Here is an 18,844-nt window from a genome sequence, read left to right as displayed (position 1 = left end):
TCCTCAGTGTCCAGAATTCTGAACAGAAGTGTGGAGCTGTCAAGGCGCAAGTCTAACTGTTCATTCGCTGTTGGGTAGTGATGTGAGAAACTTGTTGGATATTGCCATTGTTGCTGGGCAGCTATAGGGTTTTACTCATGTGCCAAAAGACTTTTGGAAAACGGGATAGAAAGTGGTAGATTTTTAAACCAACATTATATACTGCAATTAAAAGTCTCGCTAAATTTGTACACAAATTTTATAACCAAAGCGGCTTTGCAGCGGCTTGGATGACGACCACCAAAGTTGTCAAAGTCTGTGAGGCTATGGAGAGCCATGGGCTGAACCCCCTGGACCAGCTTCCGCCACCCGCGAGTTCCAACAAGGCCTTAACCCCCTTCAGCATCGCAGACATCCTCAGCAAGCCGACTGTCAAACGAACTCCCAGGATTTACCGGCTTCCAGCATCAGAGAGACCCCGGAAGAGCATCACTGTATCACGGCAGACTCTCGTCATTCAAACATCGCCTCTGTGCGCTCTTCAGGAGCTGGCCAGCAAAACGTTCAAAGGTCTCGAATCAGGTGTACTCCAAGCAGCAGAAGGTAAGAAAATAACCTGTTTAGGGATTGTAAATGAAGTTTTAGATTGTAAAAATAATCTTTATCATTTCGTGTGCAAATTTAAGACGGAATGGTAACCTCTTAACTGGTTTTATTAAAATCAAAAAAATTATCAACCTAAATGCATTAATGTACACCAACAAAACTATATTTTATGGGTAATATGAAACAATTACAGGTCACCACTTTTTAAAAATTGTTTTTAGTAATGCCAAAGAAAAAAACATGTTTGGTTTCCTAAAGAAAAGAACCATTGCCACTGTAAAGAACATTTGCGTATATGGAAAGGATGAATGGATTTTAAAGGTTCTTCATGGAACCATCGATGCCAATAAAGAACATTTAATATAACTTTATTTTTGATCATAGCTTGACTCATTTGACATATTTTATATTTTATACCCTACCATATCAACGTTTCAAAAAAATAAAATAAAAAATAAAATAACATTGTTAAAGTTAAAATTGTTATATAAAGTAAATAGTTTTTTAGTTATTATTATTTATATATTAATAACAGTCTAGTAAGTTGTTCTACTGTAACTTTAATCACGATTATTACAAAAACATAAACTGTCGGTGTCACGTAATTTTGCATCACTTTCTTTTATCCACAGGAAGGGATGGGTTGACTCTGTTTGGTCAAAGGGACAGTCCCAAAAAGCGCCGAAAATCTAGGACGGCCTTCACTAATCACCAGTTATATGAACTAGAGAAAAGGTTTCTCCATCAAAAATACTTGTCACCCGCTGACAGAGACCAAATTTCCCATCAGCTGGGGCTGACAAATGCGCAGGTTATAACCTGGTTTCAGAATCGACGCGCGAAACTAAAGCGAGATCTGGAGGAGATGAAGGCGGACGTGGAGTCGGTCAGATCCACAGGTGTAGTGCCTCTGGATAAAATCGCTAAACTGGCCGATCTGGAGAGGTGTGCAGTTGGAGCCACGGGGCATACAGGTCCTGAGTGCTCGCCACGGCTGGGTCACGAGTACAAGAGTGCGCACAAATTATGTCTGTCCCCCATGTCGTCTCTCTCAGACCACACAAGTCAAGACTACTCCGGGGACGAAGAAGAGGAAATAGACGTCGATGTCTGATCGAACCATTGCATATTGATTTAAACTTTTGTAAATGTATATTCTAAGACACGCATGCACATAACCATCTGCATGATTGTAGTGTTTTATGAAAATTAATTAGTTTAATTTATAGCCAGACTATGCATGTCTAACTCTTATTTGCTCAATGTGAAATAGCAGCTTAAGTTTTTATATATAATATATTGTATGTAATGTAATGGCTTTAAAGAGTGTAATAAGAGAATATATTACACAAATCAGGGCAACAAACAGAGCAATACAACCTCTTAATGAGAAAAAAACAACAACTATTTTTACATGTGTATTTATTGCATTTAATTTCTACACAATCGACAGTGACTGCTTTTTGTAAAGTGTTTGTACAGTTTACTTGCAATATAGTGCCTTCCAAAATTAGGCCATTGTACCAATACCCAATGTGTTGTTTAATGTATTGAGTTTGAAAATAAAAAAATTTATACCTTTTACAAAGATGATGGTATACCGAGTCTGTACATCAGTAACAATCGCCATATTCTGATAAAACATTATTATTATCATTATTATTATTATTATTATTAATAACAACAACAAGTATTGTGTTTTGTTTATCATTTTGCCTAAATTGTAAGTGATTTAGCAATACAGAAATAAGTCTGAGCTTTATAGGCTACTGCAGCAATTTTTGAACTATATTTTTACTCATAGCCTAATTGTATATTTTGTTTAATTAAAAAAGTAAATGTTATCATATATTAAATAACTGCCATGTAAACATTAACTGACAGCTAACCAACTTGTGCACGACAACCAAGAACTTCAACGTTTTTTTTTTTTTTTTTTTTTTTTGTAATTGCTAACTGCCTTGATTTCATTGCTCAAAAAGAAAAAAAGAAGAAGAAGGGAAGAAAAACATTCTTGCCCCTTGAACGCTATTGTTTTTGCTCTCTGCAGAAGAAAACAGAGAGCCTTTGGCTTACTCCTCTCTCTCTTTCACTTTGCAATAGTGTGTCTTGGCTTTTGACCCAACAACGTGTGTTTTTCCATTCTGGGCGAAATTTATGTGAGAAACACAAATCTGGGGAGCTGGAGAGAAAAAGGAGAAGAAAGACACAAAAACACCAAGTTTTGGTCCAGTTTCTCTAGGGCTATAACCCTTTTTGTTCACGGGTGAAGCTGTAATTTCCAGCGTAAAGCATAAAAGCTGTGGACAAATGAGCCATCCACCCTGATGTGACAAGTGACAATGGCGCATGGCTGGACTCCTGCGGTTCACCATACTGAAACAAGTGTGTCCAGCCACATAAAAAAGACACGAACGTTTGGAGGCCATATGGTTTCTGAAATTTTCACACAATTTCAGACAATTTGATGGATTGCGTTAACCCCTCTTTTAAACAGTTTAACGTAGCGCGAACAAAGGCCATACACTGGAGCCTCTCCTCGAGAAAGCATCTGTACCCATGAATGTCCGCTCCTTTCTTCTTGGCGTTTTGAACAAGTCAATGAATTACAATGAAACTCTCTCTTTTTTGTGAGGCACTGACTCACTGACAAAAAGTACTCCTTTTGGTGATTTTAAATGATTTGTTAGACTTGTGTGGGGGGACTTTTTAGTTAAAGAATACATCCTCATTTTTTTTTGGAGTTTCATGTTCAGGATGGGACTCGTTAAGCGTTCAAACCAGGCCCTCATGTCAGCTCTGCTAAAAAGAGGGTCTTTTGTATATAATGTTTGATTCTTTTGCCTCCTTACCTTAAGCCTATTTGACTTTGAGGAGATTAATAACGGCAAAACCTGGATAATGTGCTAAAGAGCGTGTGAGCTTTAAAAAACAAGACGCATTGAGTGTGCTGTCAGTAGCAGATGTGTGTCATGTATAAAGGGAACAACAGTGGGCCAACGCTTTGATCGCAAACTGTAGTAACATGTTAGGCTACCTAAGGTTGTTTTGTAAGGAGGAAGATGAAGTGTAAAGGTGAGATAATATATGGCTAGCTGTTTTGTGGCTATATAAGCAAATGTAAATGGTCACAATTTTATAATTTTATTTTAAATGGACAAAAAATATTTATATTGAATTTATAATGTTACTGTTTTAGCATCCACCAGAAATTTGGAATTTTTGTTAAAAATGAAAACATTGAAATATTAATTGTTTGAGAAATTAAAATTTTTCTTATTATTACTATTATTATATCCCAGAAAGTATAGTGTATCCTTGAAGTATGCACTTGAAAAAAAAGAAAGAAAGAAGAAGAAGAAGAAGAAGAAGAAGAAGAAGAAGAAGAAGAAAGGAAACATCACTTGTGGACAGGTTTTTTTCTCCTCCATATTTTTTTAAATGTATTTCCAATATCTAATATGCAAAATGCTATCATCAGCGGCAAGGTAAAAGAAAAAAAGCCAAAAAAGAAAAAAAAGAGAAAGTTTTCATCGTGGTCATTTCCATCACAAAATGCTATTAAAGACAAAAAAAATAAATTAATAATTTTAAATGTTATGAAAAGTACATTACAAAAAAATGTAAAAAAAAAAAATAGGCTATTTATTAAAAAAAAAATATGTAGAACACTATAGCCTATATAGGAAATTGTTTGTAAACATATAGTGGGAGTGCATTTACTATTTAAGAGAGTTTATTTTCTTATTTAAGACCAATAGGGCTTATTTTCAGTCCACTGGGTCAAAAGTGGCTATAAATGCCCATGATTTTGCAAAGTAGCCTAAGACATGTTCCTGGATCAACATCTTTTGTTGATCCTGGATCAATATTACTGTCCAAAAATACAGACTTAACCCAATCCCTACCCCTAAACCTAACCTTACCCATAATTCATTCCTAAAATCAGTTTGAAATGATAGCTGAACAACAAGGGTCTAGAAGCACCTAACCCTGATCGTAAGCCTAAAACTGACATTTCCTGAAAAGTTTTCCCTCAATTCTGAGTGGCTGATTGGGATGTTGATCCAGGAACATGTTGTAGGCTACTTCACCAAACGCTCATATAGGCCTATCTGAACGTTTTTTGCTCTATTGAATTAAGACATAGGCCTATATTTAGAAAGCGCAAAGTGTGTTTTTCGCAGAGCCTTAATCTATGTCTTATTCTAAGCTACATTCTTTCATGCTACACTGAATCAGAAATGAAAAATAAAGTGAATCAGAATAGTGCAGAATATAAAGCTCTTGAAAACTACCAGCCTTCTAGACAAGAATGCTACAGAAAAGTCTTTCTGATCGCTCGCGCTCTCAACACAACTTCTGTTCTTCTGCTGCCCTCTGGTGGGCAACATTCTGGTGGCTTTTGCTTTTTTGTGTGCTTGTTTGATACGAACGTCCTTACGTCAAATCCGCAGATTTTTTTATTTTTATTTTTGTAAAAGGAATTTTGAGTCGTTTTAAAAATCTGTTGATGCACTCTTGTGATATTTATATAATTGTTTAAGATTCTTACATAATTCGCGCCTCATTTAACATCAATGGCAAATATTAATTTAAGTTCTGTCTAATATGGAGACAAATGAGAGGTAGGAAAATACAGCATTTTCATATTTGCGCATAAGTAGCGCAGCTACAAAACACTTGAACGTCCTTAGCGTGCGACGCCAGCATTGCGTCATGACGTTGTTGCTGGCGGTATTTTTGTTTGGCATACACAGTGTTTAGTGCCAAATTCGGGTGTAGTAGCATTCACTTAAAAGAAAAGTCATAGATGGTAAGTACCATAGTGACTGTATAATTTGGGTTTACCGTGTGTTATCGCTACAAAATATACGTAAGCTTTTGTACTTTACAAAAATGTCGCATAATATACTGGTTAGTAATTTGAAATAGCTAACGTTAGCTAACTTAGCTGCACGGCTAATGTGTCGGTACTCTGTAAGTTACACTTATCTTTTCAATACAAGTTTGTATATATCTGGCTGGAGTTTTCACCTTTTTTCTGCTCTTCTGTTTGGTTCACATCTGTAGACTCCAGCACCATCGAAGCAGAGAGAAATGGAGCAGGAAGCCCAGTCCTCTCAGTCTTCAGAGGCTGCTGCAAAAGCGGTGTTGTTAGAGGAGTGCGAGGAGCAGTTTGGACTGCTACAGAAGGTAACGTGCCATGGTCGTGTTTTCAGATGAAGCATACTAATTATTCGTTATAAAAATACACAATTTTTCATAGACCAGAAGGCGCGCCCAGCTAACGAGCCGTTCTCAGAACCCGGGCTAATACTCTCGCCAGCTTCTCAAAGTCATCTGCTCTTTGATAATGTTCTCAAAACCTTAGCACAAAAACGTTATTAATACATAATTTTAGTTGTGAATGTTATTACTGGTTTCAGAATGTTCATAGAACATTTAAAAGTAACATTTCCATAATGTTTCCAAAATTATATAATTAAATGTTCCTTTAACATTCTTATATCAACAAGGGGGGAAAAATAACTGAAAATAATTGAGTGTCTATTTACACTAAGTTCAAATAGCCAGCCTTGTTGGCAGACAATACTGAGGTGCAGATAATTGCCACTATTTGCATTAAGTAGTATAAATAGCAGAAAATCCTGCTATTTTAACATGGTGTAAATAGAATCTATCACTATTTACACTTGTTGCAAATAGCCGCTGCCTAAAAATAAAGTTTTTGTAACTTAATGGGAACATTAGCAAAATGTTTAAAGAAAATATTTTTGTAAGATGATGACCTGGGTGGAATCATTGAATGTAATGATAAAAGCTAGGCTACATGTTTGTGCCAGTTGTTTTTAATGCCCTTACATTCAGAGGCCTAGCAATAGGCCAGGCAAGGTAGGCGATTGCTTGGGGCCCTGCATTTTTTAAAGGGGCCCCCGGGTGCTGATCATTTAAATAATCAGAAATGTTCATATTAACGAAGCATCTATTTACAGTAAGCCCACCTTGTTGGCCTAAGCTATTTCCACTGATTTTAGACATAAGTACAAAAGACATAATGCAAAAAAATAAAGGATAGTGGCATAAGACGTAATGCGCATGATGGAAACTTGTAGGACTTGTAGTGCTGTCGTGATTAATCACATCCAAAATAAAAGTTTTCGTTTACATAATATATGTATGTGTGCTATGTATTTTTATTATGTATATAAATACACACATGCATGTATATATTTAAACAAAATAATTATGTTTATGTATTAAAGGTGCTGTATGTAGGATTGACACTGAGTGGTTGAACTAGGTATTGCAGTCCAAATTAAAAATATTAGAGAGGGGTTTTTTCACCCAGCCCCTCCTACTCAGACTTGAGCACATGCAGGTTGCCAGATTGAGGACACAAACAGGAACGAGCGCACTTAACGATGAATGAAATGAAATACTTTTTGTTTTCCACAAACTGGCAACTCGGCTGAAATACAGTTGGGTAAACTGGCAGTGGGCGGGTTTCACAAACCAAAACAAATACCGACATTCTGGCCGGAATGCACATTTTCAAAGGAGAATAACTGACTATAGCATTGTTTTTCAGATAAACGAGTATGTTAACTTAGCATGTTATGAGTATATTAACTTAGCATGTTCTTTACAACATATTATGGTATTTTTATGCTTTAGTAGAGTCAAAAACTTACATACAGCACCTTTAAATATATTTATTTATAACATAAATTATAGGAATTTAAATATAGAATTGTAAATACATGTAAATATTTTCAAAATACTGTATGTGTGTGTATTTATATAGACATGATAAATATACACAGAACACACATATAGTATGCAAACAAAAACTTTTATTTTGTATGTGATTAATTACAATTAATTGTTTGACTACACTAGAAACTTTTGACTAGATCGACCCAAGGTCGATTCCACCTTTTTCCTTTCCCTTTTCCCATCACATATCAAATCAGAAAGGTGTTTATTTTCAAAAAATAAAAATAAAAAATAGGAAATATTCAAAAAGTGCAAAATAAAGTGCCTCACGGGTGTTTATTCGGTTAGGGATTGGTGTAGTGACAGATTTATTGTCCCAATAGGGCAGCATCCATTTAATAATTTTAATAAATATGATAACTTTGATTCAATAGTATTATTGTTATTGCATACTGTTTTATAAAGTACAGAAGTACAAAAGTGCTGATATCTGCCACTATTTGCACTAAGTATAAATAGCATCTAACTACTGTTTGCATTTATTGCAAATAAAATACTGCTGTTTTTACATAGTGTAAATAGAATATGGTTCTTTGCACTTAGCATATTTCGCTAAGAAAATATGCTGCTTTTGCTTAGTGTAAATAGTATCTAATCTCTATTTTCTTAGTGTAAATAGCTGCTGCTAATAATAAAATAAAGATTGATTTAAGATGCTAACCATGTATTTCTAAACATGAACGTTGCACTCTATCTTGAAGATTGTATTGTATTCTATTCTCTATTATAAAGACATTTTTAATTAAAAATAAGCACTTTAACGTGTAAAAAATAAAAATTATGTTCTGTTAGATGTGTTTTGACTACATTTTGTATGTTGTATGATTCTATCTCTAGGTAATGAAGATTTTTTTTAACAAAAATAAAACAAATCTTTTAGAAGAGCCTCATTGATTAATTTTGATTGGGGCCTCACTTAATGTAGGTTCGCCTGCTTACATTTAGCTTTTTGATGTTGTGAATGTTTTAGACAGCAGCTGCAGACGGAATGCAGCTGGGATGCAACTGCCATGTCAACATACTGTAAGCACTTATTATATCTTTCAGCTTCAAAATGAGATAATTCTGGCAGATACAGAGGCTAATGATGATCAATCAAATGAGGTTTGTCCTTCTCCTTTCACTTCTTCTGAGTTAAAAAAATTAGCTGTGCATATTAACGTTGCTTTTCAGTTCAGAAATAAATATTCACAAATTACTCAAATCATCTTTTTTTTTTTTTTTTTGGTGGGCAGGCAGTGAATCGCCTGATTGCAGTCACATCTGAGCTAGAGCAATGGCAAGAAATGGAACCAAAATGTAAGCTATTATCTATTGTTTTATGAACTATTTCAGTTTTGAAGAAAGGGGTAAGATAAAATAAAAACTAGCGTGCATGCAAGGTGCTTAAAGTGCTTGAAGTACTTGAATTTGACTTTTTGAAATTTAAGTCCTGGAAAGCCCTTGAAAACAGCCCTATTTTGAGAAGGTACTTGAAAAGTACTTTAATTTTTAAAAGGCAGTATATATGAAATGAAGTGTTATTTTTTTCCCTCGATAAAACAGTATTTTACGCAAAATTAATGATGCAGCATATCTGATACAAATACAGAGCCGTTTCACTTGGCTTTTAGCAGTGCACGAGATCTCGCGATATTACTCCTTGAGGTGTAAAGCGGTCTCGCGATATTAGTGTAAAGTTGTGTTTGTGGTGAAACATTTGATAGTGCTTGCATTATATTGTTCGGTCTTTTATTGCATGTGCTGTTCGTGTGGGTTTCATTTGGGAACGCATATAAAGTCTGATGTGTTTTGTGTTGCACTGTTATCATTTAAAAGCATGGAGCACATCTCCATCTCAGCAGCTCAGGACACAAACTCTTCCTCTGCATATGCTGTGAGTTTGTGTTGCTTAACATTCATCTAGGAAAACAGTGCATGTTAACTCACCAGATTTGTAACATAAATCATGTATAAACCTATGCCAACACAGAACAATACATCAACATATTTCTAAATATGCGATTTGTTGTACCTAGCTCTGAGTTTGCAGGTGGCCAAATATTAAAATTACATGGATTTAAACGTCCTTGAATCACACTGTAAAGTGAAGCATCGCCAGGCTATTGGCGCCCTCTGCAAGTGTTTGTTATAATACAAGTTGGTTGTTCATATTTTGTGCAGGCATATTACATTATGTAGGCCTATTTTATCAGTGTTGTTCAACAAAACCATGTAATTATTTGGTTTTGATACTTTATTTGAACCAATTATTATTGCCTCATCATTAGTTTGTATATAAATAGTCATACTAAAGCCTGTTTTTCACTTTATATTAGTCTTGTATGGTCTATTTGTATTACTAAAAAATATCAGATTACTCTGTTGTCAAAATAATCAGTAGATTACTTGATTTCTAAAATAATCAATAGTTACAGCCCTAGATTAGTTAAAAAATTTCAAAATACAACTGTGTTGTTTTGATTTGTGTGATTAAAAGACAAATATTTTGTCATTTTTAAAAAAAGCTCAACATTTCCCATGTGTATGATACAGCTTTCATTCTTCAGGTCAATCATATTCACAAAAAAAAAAAAAAATCAGTTTGAATAAGGAAAGCAATAATTTTGCCATAATATCCTTTCAAATGTTAAAGTTGCCACAGTCGTTGCATGCTTTTGTGCTGCACTTTATTTGTGCCATTTAGTTTTATTCGTGTATTAGAATTTGAAAGATAATAACAATATTATTTGATAAGTGAGATCTCTAATTTTAGTCCTTGAAAACCAAAAAAGCAGTGCTTCAAAAGTCATTGAAAGTCCTGGAATTTAATTTTGCAGTTTCTGTACGAACCCTGTAAAATAGATTTTTATTCAGTGTTCAAGATTACATTTGAATTGCATAGTTTGTGAAGACAGCTTATGTTTTTTTCTTTCCTACTAGTGCTGACAACAAGTCCTGAAGTCTTATTAGCGGTTGGTAAAGAAGAAGTAAGTTGTCACTTTAATAACACCCAATAGGCAGTGTGTGTATCAAAATGTAACTGCAGTTACAAGTTTTCATATAATTTTTCTTCACAGTTGCAGAGACTCAACAATCAACTTAAAATGGTCCTGTCATGCTCACAAGCAAAGCTGGATGCCCAGAAAAAGATTTTGAAAAGGTGCAGTGCATTTTTTTTCTCTCGGTATAATTTATATAGTATTATTGTTAGAACTTTAACCCCCGGTTTCACAGACAAGGCTTAAACCTATTCCCAGACTTAATTGGAAAATTCTGAGCTGTTTCAACTGAAAGAAACTTGCACTGATTGATCTTAAAATATATCAATGCCTTTGTTTTGTCTCAAGATGTACACCAATAACGTCCAGTAAAGGCACAATTATAAAAATGACTTAAAGGGTTAGTTCACCAAAAAATTAGCCCATAAATTACTCACCCTCAAGTAGGGTTGGAAACCGAGAACTGGTTCTTATTCAGAACCGGTTCTGTTCTTTGAAAAGAATCAGAACTGTTAGCAATTTCTAAGTTTCGGTTCCGAAAACGGTTCTGGTGCGACACGTGACCAAGCGCTGTGAGCAGCCATCCTCCGGTGTTCTGACGATTTGGCATTTCCTGTAAAGGATGTCACAAACCAAATGAACAGAAACGCCGGCCTGCCTCTTTACTTATTGAGCACACTGATTCCAATGACACGGATTCCACAGACGCGCCACATCTTTAACTACCTAACACGTTTCCCATGACCGTACGCGCACTCACGCCTTTGATAACTGTCCATGCCGTTTTGTCTGACTGTACATGTACCAGCAGCGCACAGCACCTGCCGCAACTAAATTATATTATATTTATCCCATGTTCTCATTAATATACATACTGACTTCAACTTGGACCTCTAAATAAATAGACTACTATTGTTCTGTAAGTATGAGGGTTAGATTATTTAGTGTACAGGTCATTTCAAGAGTGATAAACAAAGTGATAGAAAATATTTATTTTCATGCATTTTAAATGTTTAAAAACGTGGAAACCACTCATTGGATCACACCATCTCCTGACTGCATTATTATTTGTAAAATAGGGGCTTTATGGAGTGTGTGTATACATGGTTATAAGTATAACAGTTTATATTTCATTAATTTAGGGAAATGAACAAGTGTCTTAGCCCTCAAGGGACTATTTGGCCTATAATAATAGTTCATTTAAATGGAACCGGAATCTGAAAATTTCGAACAATACCCAACCCCACTTATAAAGATCTGTTTACTGTAATATATGTTGAATTTTGACATTGCCAACCTTTAAATTAAGTTGACAGTAAGTAATAAACAGTATTGAGCATTGAGTAGTTGAGTATTGTGCATTTTTCCTTACCACTATTTTTGTATAGTTATTTAATGATTTTAATGGAACTGGAATCAGAACCGGAACCGGAAAATTTCTAACGATTCCCAACCCTACCCTCAAGTCATCCTAGGTGTATATGACTTTCTTCTTTCAGACAAATCCCGTCGGAGTTATATTAAAAATTGTCTTTGATCTTTCAAGCTGTTTCAACGGATGTTGTAGTGCATCAGTCTAAAAGAATAAAAAGTGCCCATCCTTAATAAAAAGTGTCTCACACAGCACCAGGGGGCGATCAAAGTCCTCCTGTAGCGAATCGATGCATTTTTGTAAGAAAAATAACCATAATTCAAATGTAATAATCACTTTAATGTAGCTTGCGCTCACTGTTGTACATGGAAGCAGTTCCGTGCGGATGATGTATGGAGGTCGGCTTTGCGCATGTGCCGCTCAGAAGTGACGAACGCGGAAGTGCATTGGAAAGATCAAAACAAAACAACAGTCACTAATTAGAAGTACAAAACGAGGATTTATAAAGAATAATTTCAGAGGATTTCAATATAAGCCAAGAGGAGAATGATTTAACTTTGCTAAAGTAAGGAAACTTTGCTTTCTTTGCTCCTGTTGACAAACATTGGTTTTCACGAGACTCACCGGCGCATGCGCAACGCTGACCTCATACGTCATGCTCCCGTTAGGGTTTATTTTACTAAAGTGAGAGAAATGTGGATTCAAGTGATTATTACGTTTTGAATATGGATATTTTTCTTACAAAAATGCATCGATTTGCTACAGGAGGCCTTTGTTCAGCCCCTGGAGCCGTGTGAGACACACACACACACACACATATAAATAAATAAATAAATAAATAAATAATAATATTTTTTTTTTTTTGTTGTTGTTGTTTTTTGTTAACATTTGCTTCATTTTAAGTAAAGACATTTTTCTCTTCATGGTTTTAATGAATCATAATAACTCATAAGATTATGTTATGTTTAAATGAACTTTTTCTTATTGTGACATGATTTATATGAAAAATTCATTCAGGTATAATATAAACTACATGTGTAAACTCTGTGATCACTCTGAAAATGTTTTTCAGGGAGCAGACATGGCAAGCAGAGAAGAAAGAAGCATTGAATGCAGTGTGTGAGAAAATCACCAGATTGCAGCATGAAAACGAGAAATCAGAGCACAGGTTGTTAGTTTTATGCCAGGGTTAAAAATTTTATTTTACTTCTGCTTAAATGGATACTTACCCAAGAATTTAAAATGGTCATCATTTATGTACTCATCATCATGCCATTCCAAACCTGTACATTTTTATCTGTGAAATACAGAAAGGAAATTGTTTTCAGGAATGTTCATTCATTTAGTTACAACGAATGTAAGAATTAATGGCACTTTCTGTTTGGTGTTTATGATGTCAAGCCTGGTGTAACATCATGTTAGAATGAGCTCACTTCTTGATATTTTTTCTAGAAACTGTGGGTTGGATTTACAAAAGGATGCATAAAATAAATAAATAATCAAAACTGTTACAAAAGATTTCCAATTCAAATAAATGCTTCTATTTTGCATTTTCTGTTTATCAGATAATCCTGAAAAATATGCATTACAAAACTCTATTCAACATTTATAATAAGCACATTAATTAATAACAGCATCTATAGTAAATTAACACCAAATGTGACAATAAATATATTTTAAATTGCAATACATTTTTAAAAATTAATTATTTCAAACTTTTGATATGTAGTGTGTAGTACGTTTAATCCAATGCTATTTTTCCACATTATTATTATTTATGAATTTGTTTTGCAGCGTTTTGCAGGATATGAAAAGAAAAATTAACAATCTGAAGGACTATCACGGCAGTCTCATGGAAATGCTGAGTGACATGTTAGCTGAGCACTTCCCACTTCCTGATCCCCATGGAAACGGCACAAAGAAAAAAAGAGTAGGTGCCACCTTCACCCTCTGAATTAGATCAGAGAATATTGGATTTAGATTTTATTTTTTTAGGTTGTTGCTTATGAATATTGGATTTGGATTTTTCAGGCTGCTGCATATGATGCAGAGATTAACCTGATTTCACTGAGTGAGATTATCGAGGTATGTTCAGATACCCATCACAATAAAATATCTCTGTTACTTTGTTTTTAATCATCTTACGTGGAAGAAAAAATGAAACAATAGAGTGGAAAATAAGTGAGTTTCCTGATACAAAGTGCCTTTTTTTTTACTAACCCTATTAAGACATGATTTTTTATTGCAGAGATTGACCAATAAAACATTAGAAACTCCTCATGACCCTTATGTGACAACTGATGACACTTTCTGGCCACCATACACAGAAATGCTCCTTCGCAACGGTATTGCAACACGACATCCAGAAGATTGCAATAAAATCCGTCTGGAAAATTTTTTTGGAATCTAAAGAGCACTTACCTGAATCTAATATGAAAATTGGATTGTTTTGTATGTCTACAGTTAAATGTCAATGTCTATTTTTTTCTTTCAAATTTGCTAAATTTTTATATGAAACTTGGCCATTGTGGTATTTTGTCACAAATGGATGTATTTTTGAGTTATGTGTCAAGTCCACAACTTAGAATGCATGTCTGTCTTCTAAAGGTTTGGTAGTTATTTTTACTTTATACATGTATGTACATGTCAAAAATATTTTTTTTTTTTTTTTTTTTTTAAGCAATGACTTAAAGTAACCCTAAACATACATTATGGCCTTTAGTGGTCTCCCATTGTTGCTTCAATGACTTGCATGCCAATCTGGGTTATAGATTCAAAAAGGTTTACAAACCCACATCCTCACCATCATAGAATATTACGACTATACTTCTTCAACAGGTGAAATAAACAATGACAAAAAACAAAAATCTAGACTTTTTCATCCTGAATTGTATTCAGTGTGCTTGTTTTCAATTATTCCTATGGCTCTACGCACCTGCAGTAAAATAATTTATTTTTGTGTGTTCGGAGCGCATCAATTTTTCTCATATTGGGTTAGAAACTGTACAATTTACAGTCATCAAAATATCATCTCATAATTATAAAATTGTCATTGTATTTTTGCCATGGTAATCTCCTGGCAACCACAGCAACTGATTTCGTAAATTTAACATGAACAGAAAAAAAATATATATATATTTATGGAAAAATATTAAATGGAGTACAAGATGTCAGCTAGTTTGAGAAGTGTCTTGCTGCAGACCACAAGATCCACTCCCACCTTATATTTACCTAAACCTACCCCTGATCCCTAAACCTACCCATCTCCACCCCTAAACCTACCATTCTCCACCCCCTAGATGTTGATCCAACCACGCCCCCTGGATCTTTTGGTCTGCAGCAAGCCCTTCTTGACTAGTTTCGGGTTATATTTCTGTGTAATGCTGTGTCCCATCAACAGAGGGCGCGAGATAACTTTTTTCTTTTTTTCCTTTTCTTTTCTGCTGGTGCTACACTGAGCCAGTTCTTGAAGTAATTTAGAAGTGCACTTAAGTGTATATAACTGCTGTATTTATGTAATCTGTTTATTTTGCTATTCGGATACAATATTTCATTGAGCAGCACCGAAGAGAGTGACACCTTGTGAAGAACAATAAGCTAATAACCATCCTTTCCCACGGCTAGGCTACCTGTTAGTTTAAACAAATTTACATTCTTATAAAGAAGTAGACACAATACTATTGTGTTCCATATACTAATATACACCTACTATACTTAGCAAATGTTAAGTAGCTATGTATAGCAAATGTTGTCAGCCTTGCACACTTTGTTATAACTTACACCATAACAGTCATCCGGGTATGTTTTCCCCTCCAGCCAATGAGTGTGTGTGAATTTTTCATGTTTGAGTATTGAAGCACTACCATGTGTGTTTACTGCACGTGCAGCAAGCAGCCAATCACACAGAACATGGACAGCATCGGTTTAATTCACTTCTCACGAGAGTTGGAGCAATTCACTTCTTTGCTGTACTTAGATTACGATTAAATGGGTCATATGATGCGATTTCAATATTTCCTTGCTCTTTGGAGTGTTACAAGCTCTTGGTGCATAAAGAAGATCTGTAAAGTTGCAAAGACTAAAGTTTCAAATCCAAAAAGATATTCTTTATGAAAGTTAAGAGTCAACCACACACCCCTAAAACGCCTCATTTAAACATGCCCCCACAGGTCTGTCACTATGTGTGAAGATTTGCATAATGCCACCAAAATGTTCACGCAAAGAAAGAAGGTGTACCTTTTCTTCTCTCTGTTGCCACCGGCGCCATGTTGTGAAGATGCTGTGTGTTTCATTGTGAAAGCGAAACTACTTGGTTTGGCCTTCCAAAAGAGGACACGACTAGAAATCAGTGGTTAAGTTGTATTTACAACACTGTTCCAGAACAATTCAAGCCAAATATTCAGATATATGCAGCGTATAAGTAGCCTACAATGTAGGGCTGCAACTAACGATTATTTTGATAATCGATTAATCGGTCGATTATTTTTACGATTAATCGATTAATCGGTTGATGTACTTATATTTTAGTTTTGCCCATTTTTTCCCCAAGTAAATTATTAACAAAGGGTCTTTATCATTCAACATAGACTTTTTAGAGATTTTAACCATTTTGCATTGTCATATCCTCATCAAAAACATACCTGGAGTTGTTTTTTATTATGTGTTAGTTATCCTTTGTCGAACTCTTCTGCAATCAAAACACTGACCCATACATACTCTAGCAAATTTCACAAGGAGATTTTCAAATAATGTTTTCACCACGGCAGTCCTTAGGGCTCCTAAAGTAGTTTAACATCCCGAACAAAGCTTATTAAGGAATCTTTCAGAACATATTTTCACAAAGAATAAGAATAAAACAGAATAAAATTGCAGTAAATTGCATTTTATTATTTTTTTCCTGTAAACACACAGCTTATACCTGGGAAACAGCTTTATAGCTTATGCTGTGAAATTGTAAACAATCCTTCGAATAAAGTGCCAATGGCATGAAACCTGAATGGAACTCACATTTTAAAATAAAATTTAAAGTAAAAAATCCATCAGAAGGTTGTCAGGAAAAAAAAATTGGACACACAAAAAACCTGCTGTGTGAAAAAAGAGCAGTGAATACTTAGAAAAAAGTGCATTTCAAATACATTTAAACATTAACCTCTCTCATTCAGTCATAATTAGGCTGCAAGACTGAATTATGAACTGGTAAACGACAAAGCTTTAAATGTTAATTGTTAAAAAGCAATGTTATCAGCTTTTACGACTAAACATTTGCAAATAACATTGTACTGCAGAATCTACACAAAAGTCTTTGCACACTGTGATTTTCATCGGATTTAAATATGTAGTGGTCCTTATAACAGTGCAAAATTCAATTCAGTGAAACAGAACACTATTCACTCATTATTTGAGAAAAACTTTGCATTGCAGTGCAAAAAGGTCAACATCATGTCCAAATGTTCAGGGTTTAACAGTTAGGCTTGATCTCTTTTTAGAGGATATGTTTCCTGCCGCAGAAAAAAGCCGCAGTTTACAGGTTACTCCTCTTTTTTGAAGGCTCAAAGTAAAGTGCTCCCACACTTTGGATGACTTCATTCGATTAGTTTTATCTTCCGCTTTTTTCTTTTTCTTTCTTGAGCTTACTCCACTGCCGCCTGCCTCACCCATCACGCTGAATGCTGCAGACTCAGAGAGACGCTGTGCGGGAAGCACGTGACATAAAACGAGGCCAGCTATTGGCTATTCGCTACTTCTCCTGCTGTACTGGCTGAGTAAAACCTCCGGTGGCTCATTACTGCCACACTTTGGTCACCGCAGATTTAAAATATGCACGAAATGAGCCCGCTTACGGCAAATAAAAATTATTTAGCAACGAATCGATTACTAAATTAGTTGACAACTATTTTAATAATCGATTTTAATCGATTAAATCGATTAGTTGTTTCAGCTCTACTACAATGGCATCTACACACAAAGACTGTTTCTAATAAGTGAGGGCAGTTCTGTAAGTACTTTTACATATTTAACGAATCTGCCACTGATGATTGTAGAGTAGCGCTTGTTGTTTCTCTGATCACAAATGCAGACATGGTTTTATGTTTAAGCAGCACGAAGTGCAACGCAATGTGTAAAAAGACAGTATAAGTCATAATCAGTGACTATGTACCCACTGGATGCAACAAATGCCTTGTTTGTAATGGGTTTTATTGTTTTTGTCTTGTGGCGCCTGAACACACGGCATCACAGTATGGTGAGGGGCTTAACATTTCTGTCACACGCTTGAGGCATTCAGCCAATCACAATGCACTGGACAGCTGGCCAATCAGCGTACACCTCGCTTTTCAGAATGATGAGCTTTGTTAAAATCAGTGCATTTAAGAAAGGCAGGGCATAGAGGAGAAACAATAATGAGGAAAATGTGGAAAATAATGTGTTTCGTTTTTAACCTTATACCGCATAAACACATTGCATTACACCAAATACACAAAATAATGTTTGTAATGTCTTTTTAGCAGTGTCATATGACCCCTTTAAGAGACAACTTTATTATAAAATCTATTGAAGTTTTAAATGCATTTACAAGGCAGGAATAAAAACAGTTGCTGCAGCAAATGTTTGAGAAGGCAGCATGAAGAAAATATCTGATTATGCAAATGAATCATCTGAATTGATTAATTTATGTATTTTCACAAAGAGCTCAAAAGAAAAAACAAGTTTAGTCATTTTAAAAGCTTTATATAGTAAAAGTATATGTACAGTGGGTACGGAAAATATTCAGACCCCCTTAAATTTTTCACTCTTTGTTATATTGCAGCCATTTGCTAAAATCATTTAATTTATTTTTTTCCCCTCATTAATGTACACACAGCACCCCATATTGACAGAGAAATGCAGAATTGTTGCCATTTTTGCACATTTATTAAAAAAGAAAAACTGAAATATCACATGGTCCTAAGTATTCAGACCCTTTGCTCAGTATTTAGTAGAAGCACCCTTTTGATCTAATACAGCCATGAGTCTTTTTGTGAAAGATGCAACAAGTTTTTCACACCTGGATTTGGGGATCCTCTCCAGTTCTGTCAGGTTGGATGGTAAACGTTGGTGGACAGCCATTTTCAGGTCTCTCCAGAGATGC

At 35.0% G+C, this 18,844-nt stretch overlaps 2 protein-coding genes across 2 annotated transcripts; both read left to right on the top strand.

Annotated features, from left to right (window-relative positions):
- Positions 1 to 269: 269 nt before the first annotated feature.
- Positions 270 to 2,208, top strand: LOC109048101 (transcription factor LBX1b-like). Its single transcript, XM_019065786.2, has 2 exons — positions 270 to 582; positions 1,218 to 2,208. Exons 1-2 carry the CDS (start codon positions 270 to 272, stop codon positions 1,697 to 1,699), a joined length of 795 nt encoding a protein of 264 aa, XP_018921331.1. The 3' UTR covers positions 1,700 to 2,208.
- A 3,040-nt stretch (positions 2,209 to 5,248) lies between these two features.
- cenpk (centromere protein K) lies at positions 5,249 to 14,390 on the top strand. The gene is made up of 10 exons (XM_042716414.1): positions 5,249 to 5,401; positions 5,659 to 5,781; positions 8,413 to 8,469; positions 8,601 to 8,664; positions 10,288 to 10,334; positions 10,425 to 10,507; positions 12,791 to 12,886; positions 13,513 to 13,648; positions 13,750 to 13,803; positions 13,967 to 14,390. Exons 1-10 carry the CDS (start codon positions 5,399 to 5,401, stop codon positions 14,126 to 14,128), a joined length of 825 nt encoding a protein of 274 aa, XP_042572348.1. The 5' UTR covers positions 5,249 to 5,398; the 3' UTR covers positions 14,129 to 14,390.
- Positions 14,391 to 18,844: the final 4,454 nt, after the last annotated feature.

The sequence above is a fragment of the Cyprinus carpio genome, chromosome B1 (assembly GCF_018340385.1).
Source record: "Cyprinus carpio isolate SPL01 chromosome B1, ASM1834038v1, whole genome shotgun sequence".
In the NCBI taxonomy this organism is placed as follows: Eukaryota; Metazoa; Chordata; class Actinopteri; order Cypriniformes; family Cyprinidae; genus Cyprinus; species Cyprinus carpio.
Note: the sequence above shows the minus strand (reverse complement) of the source record. Positions and strands in the feature narration are given on the sequence as shown.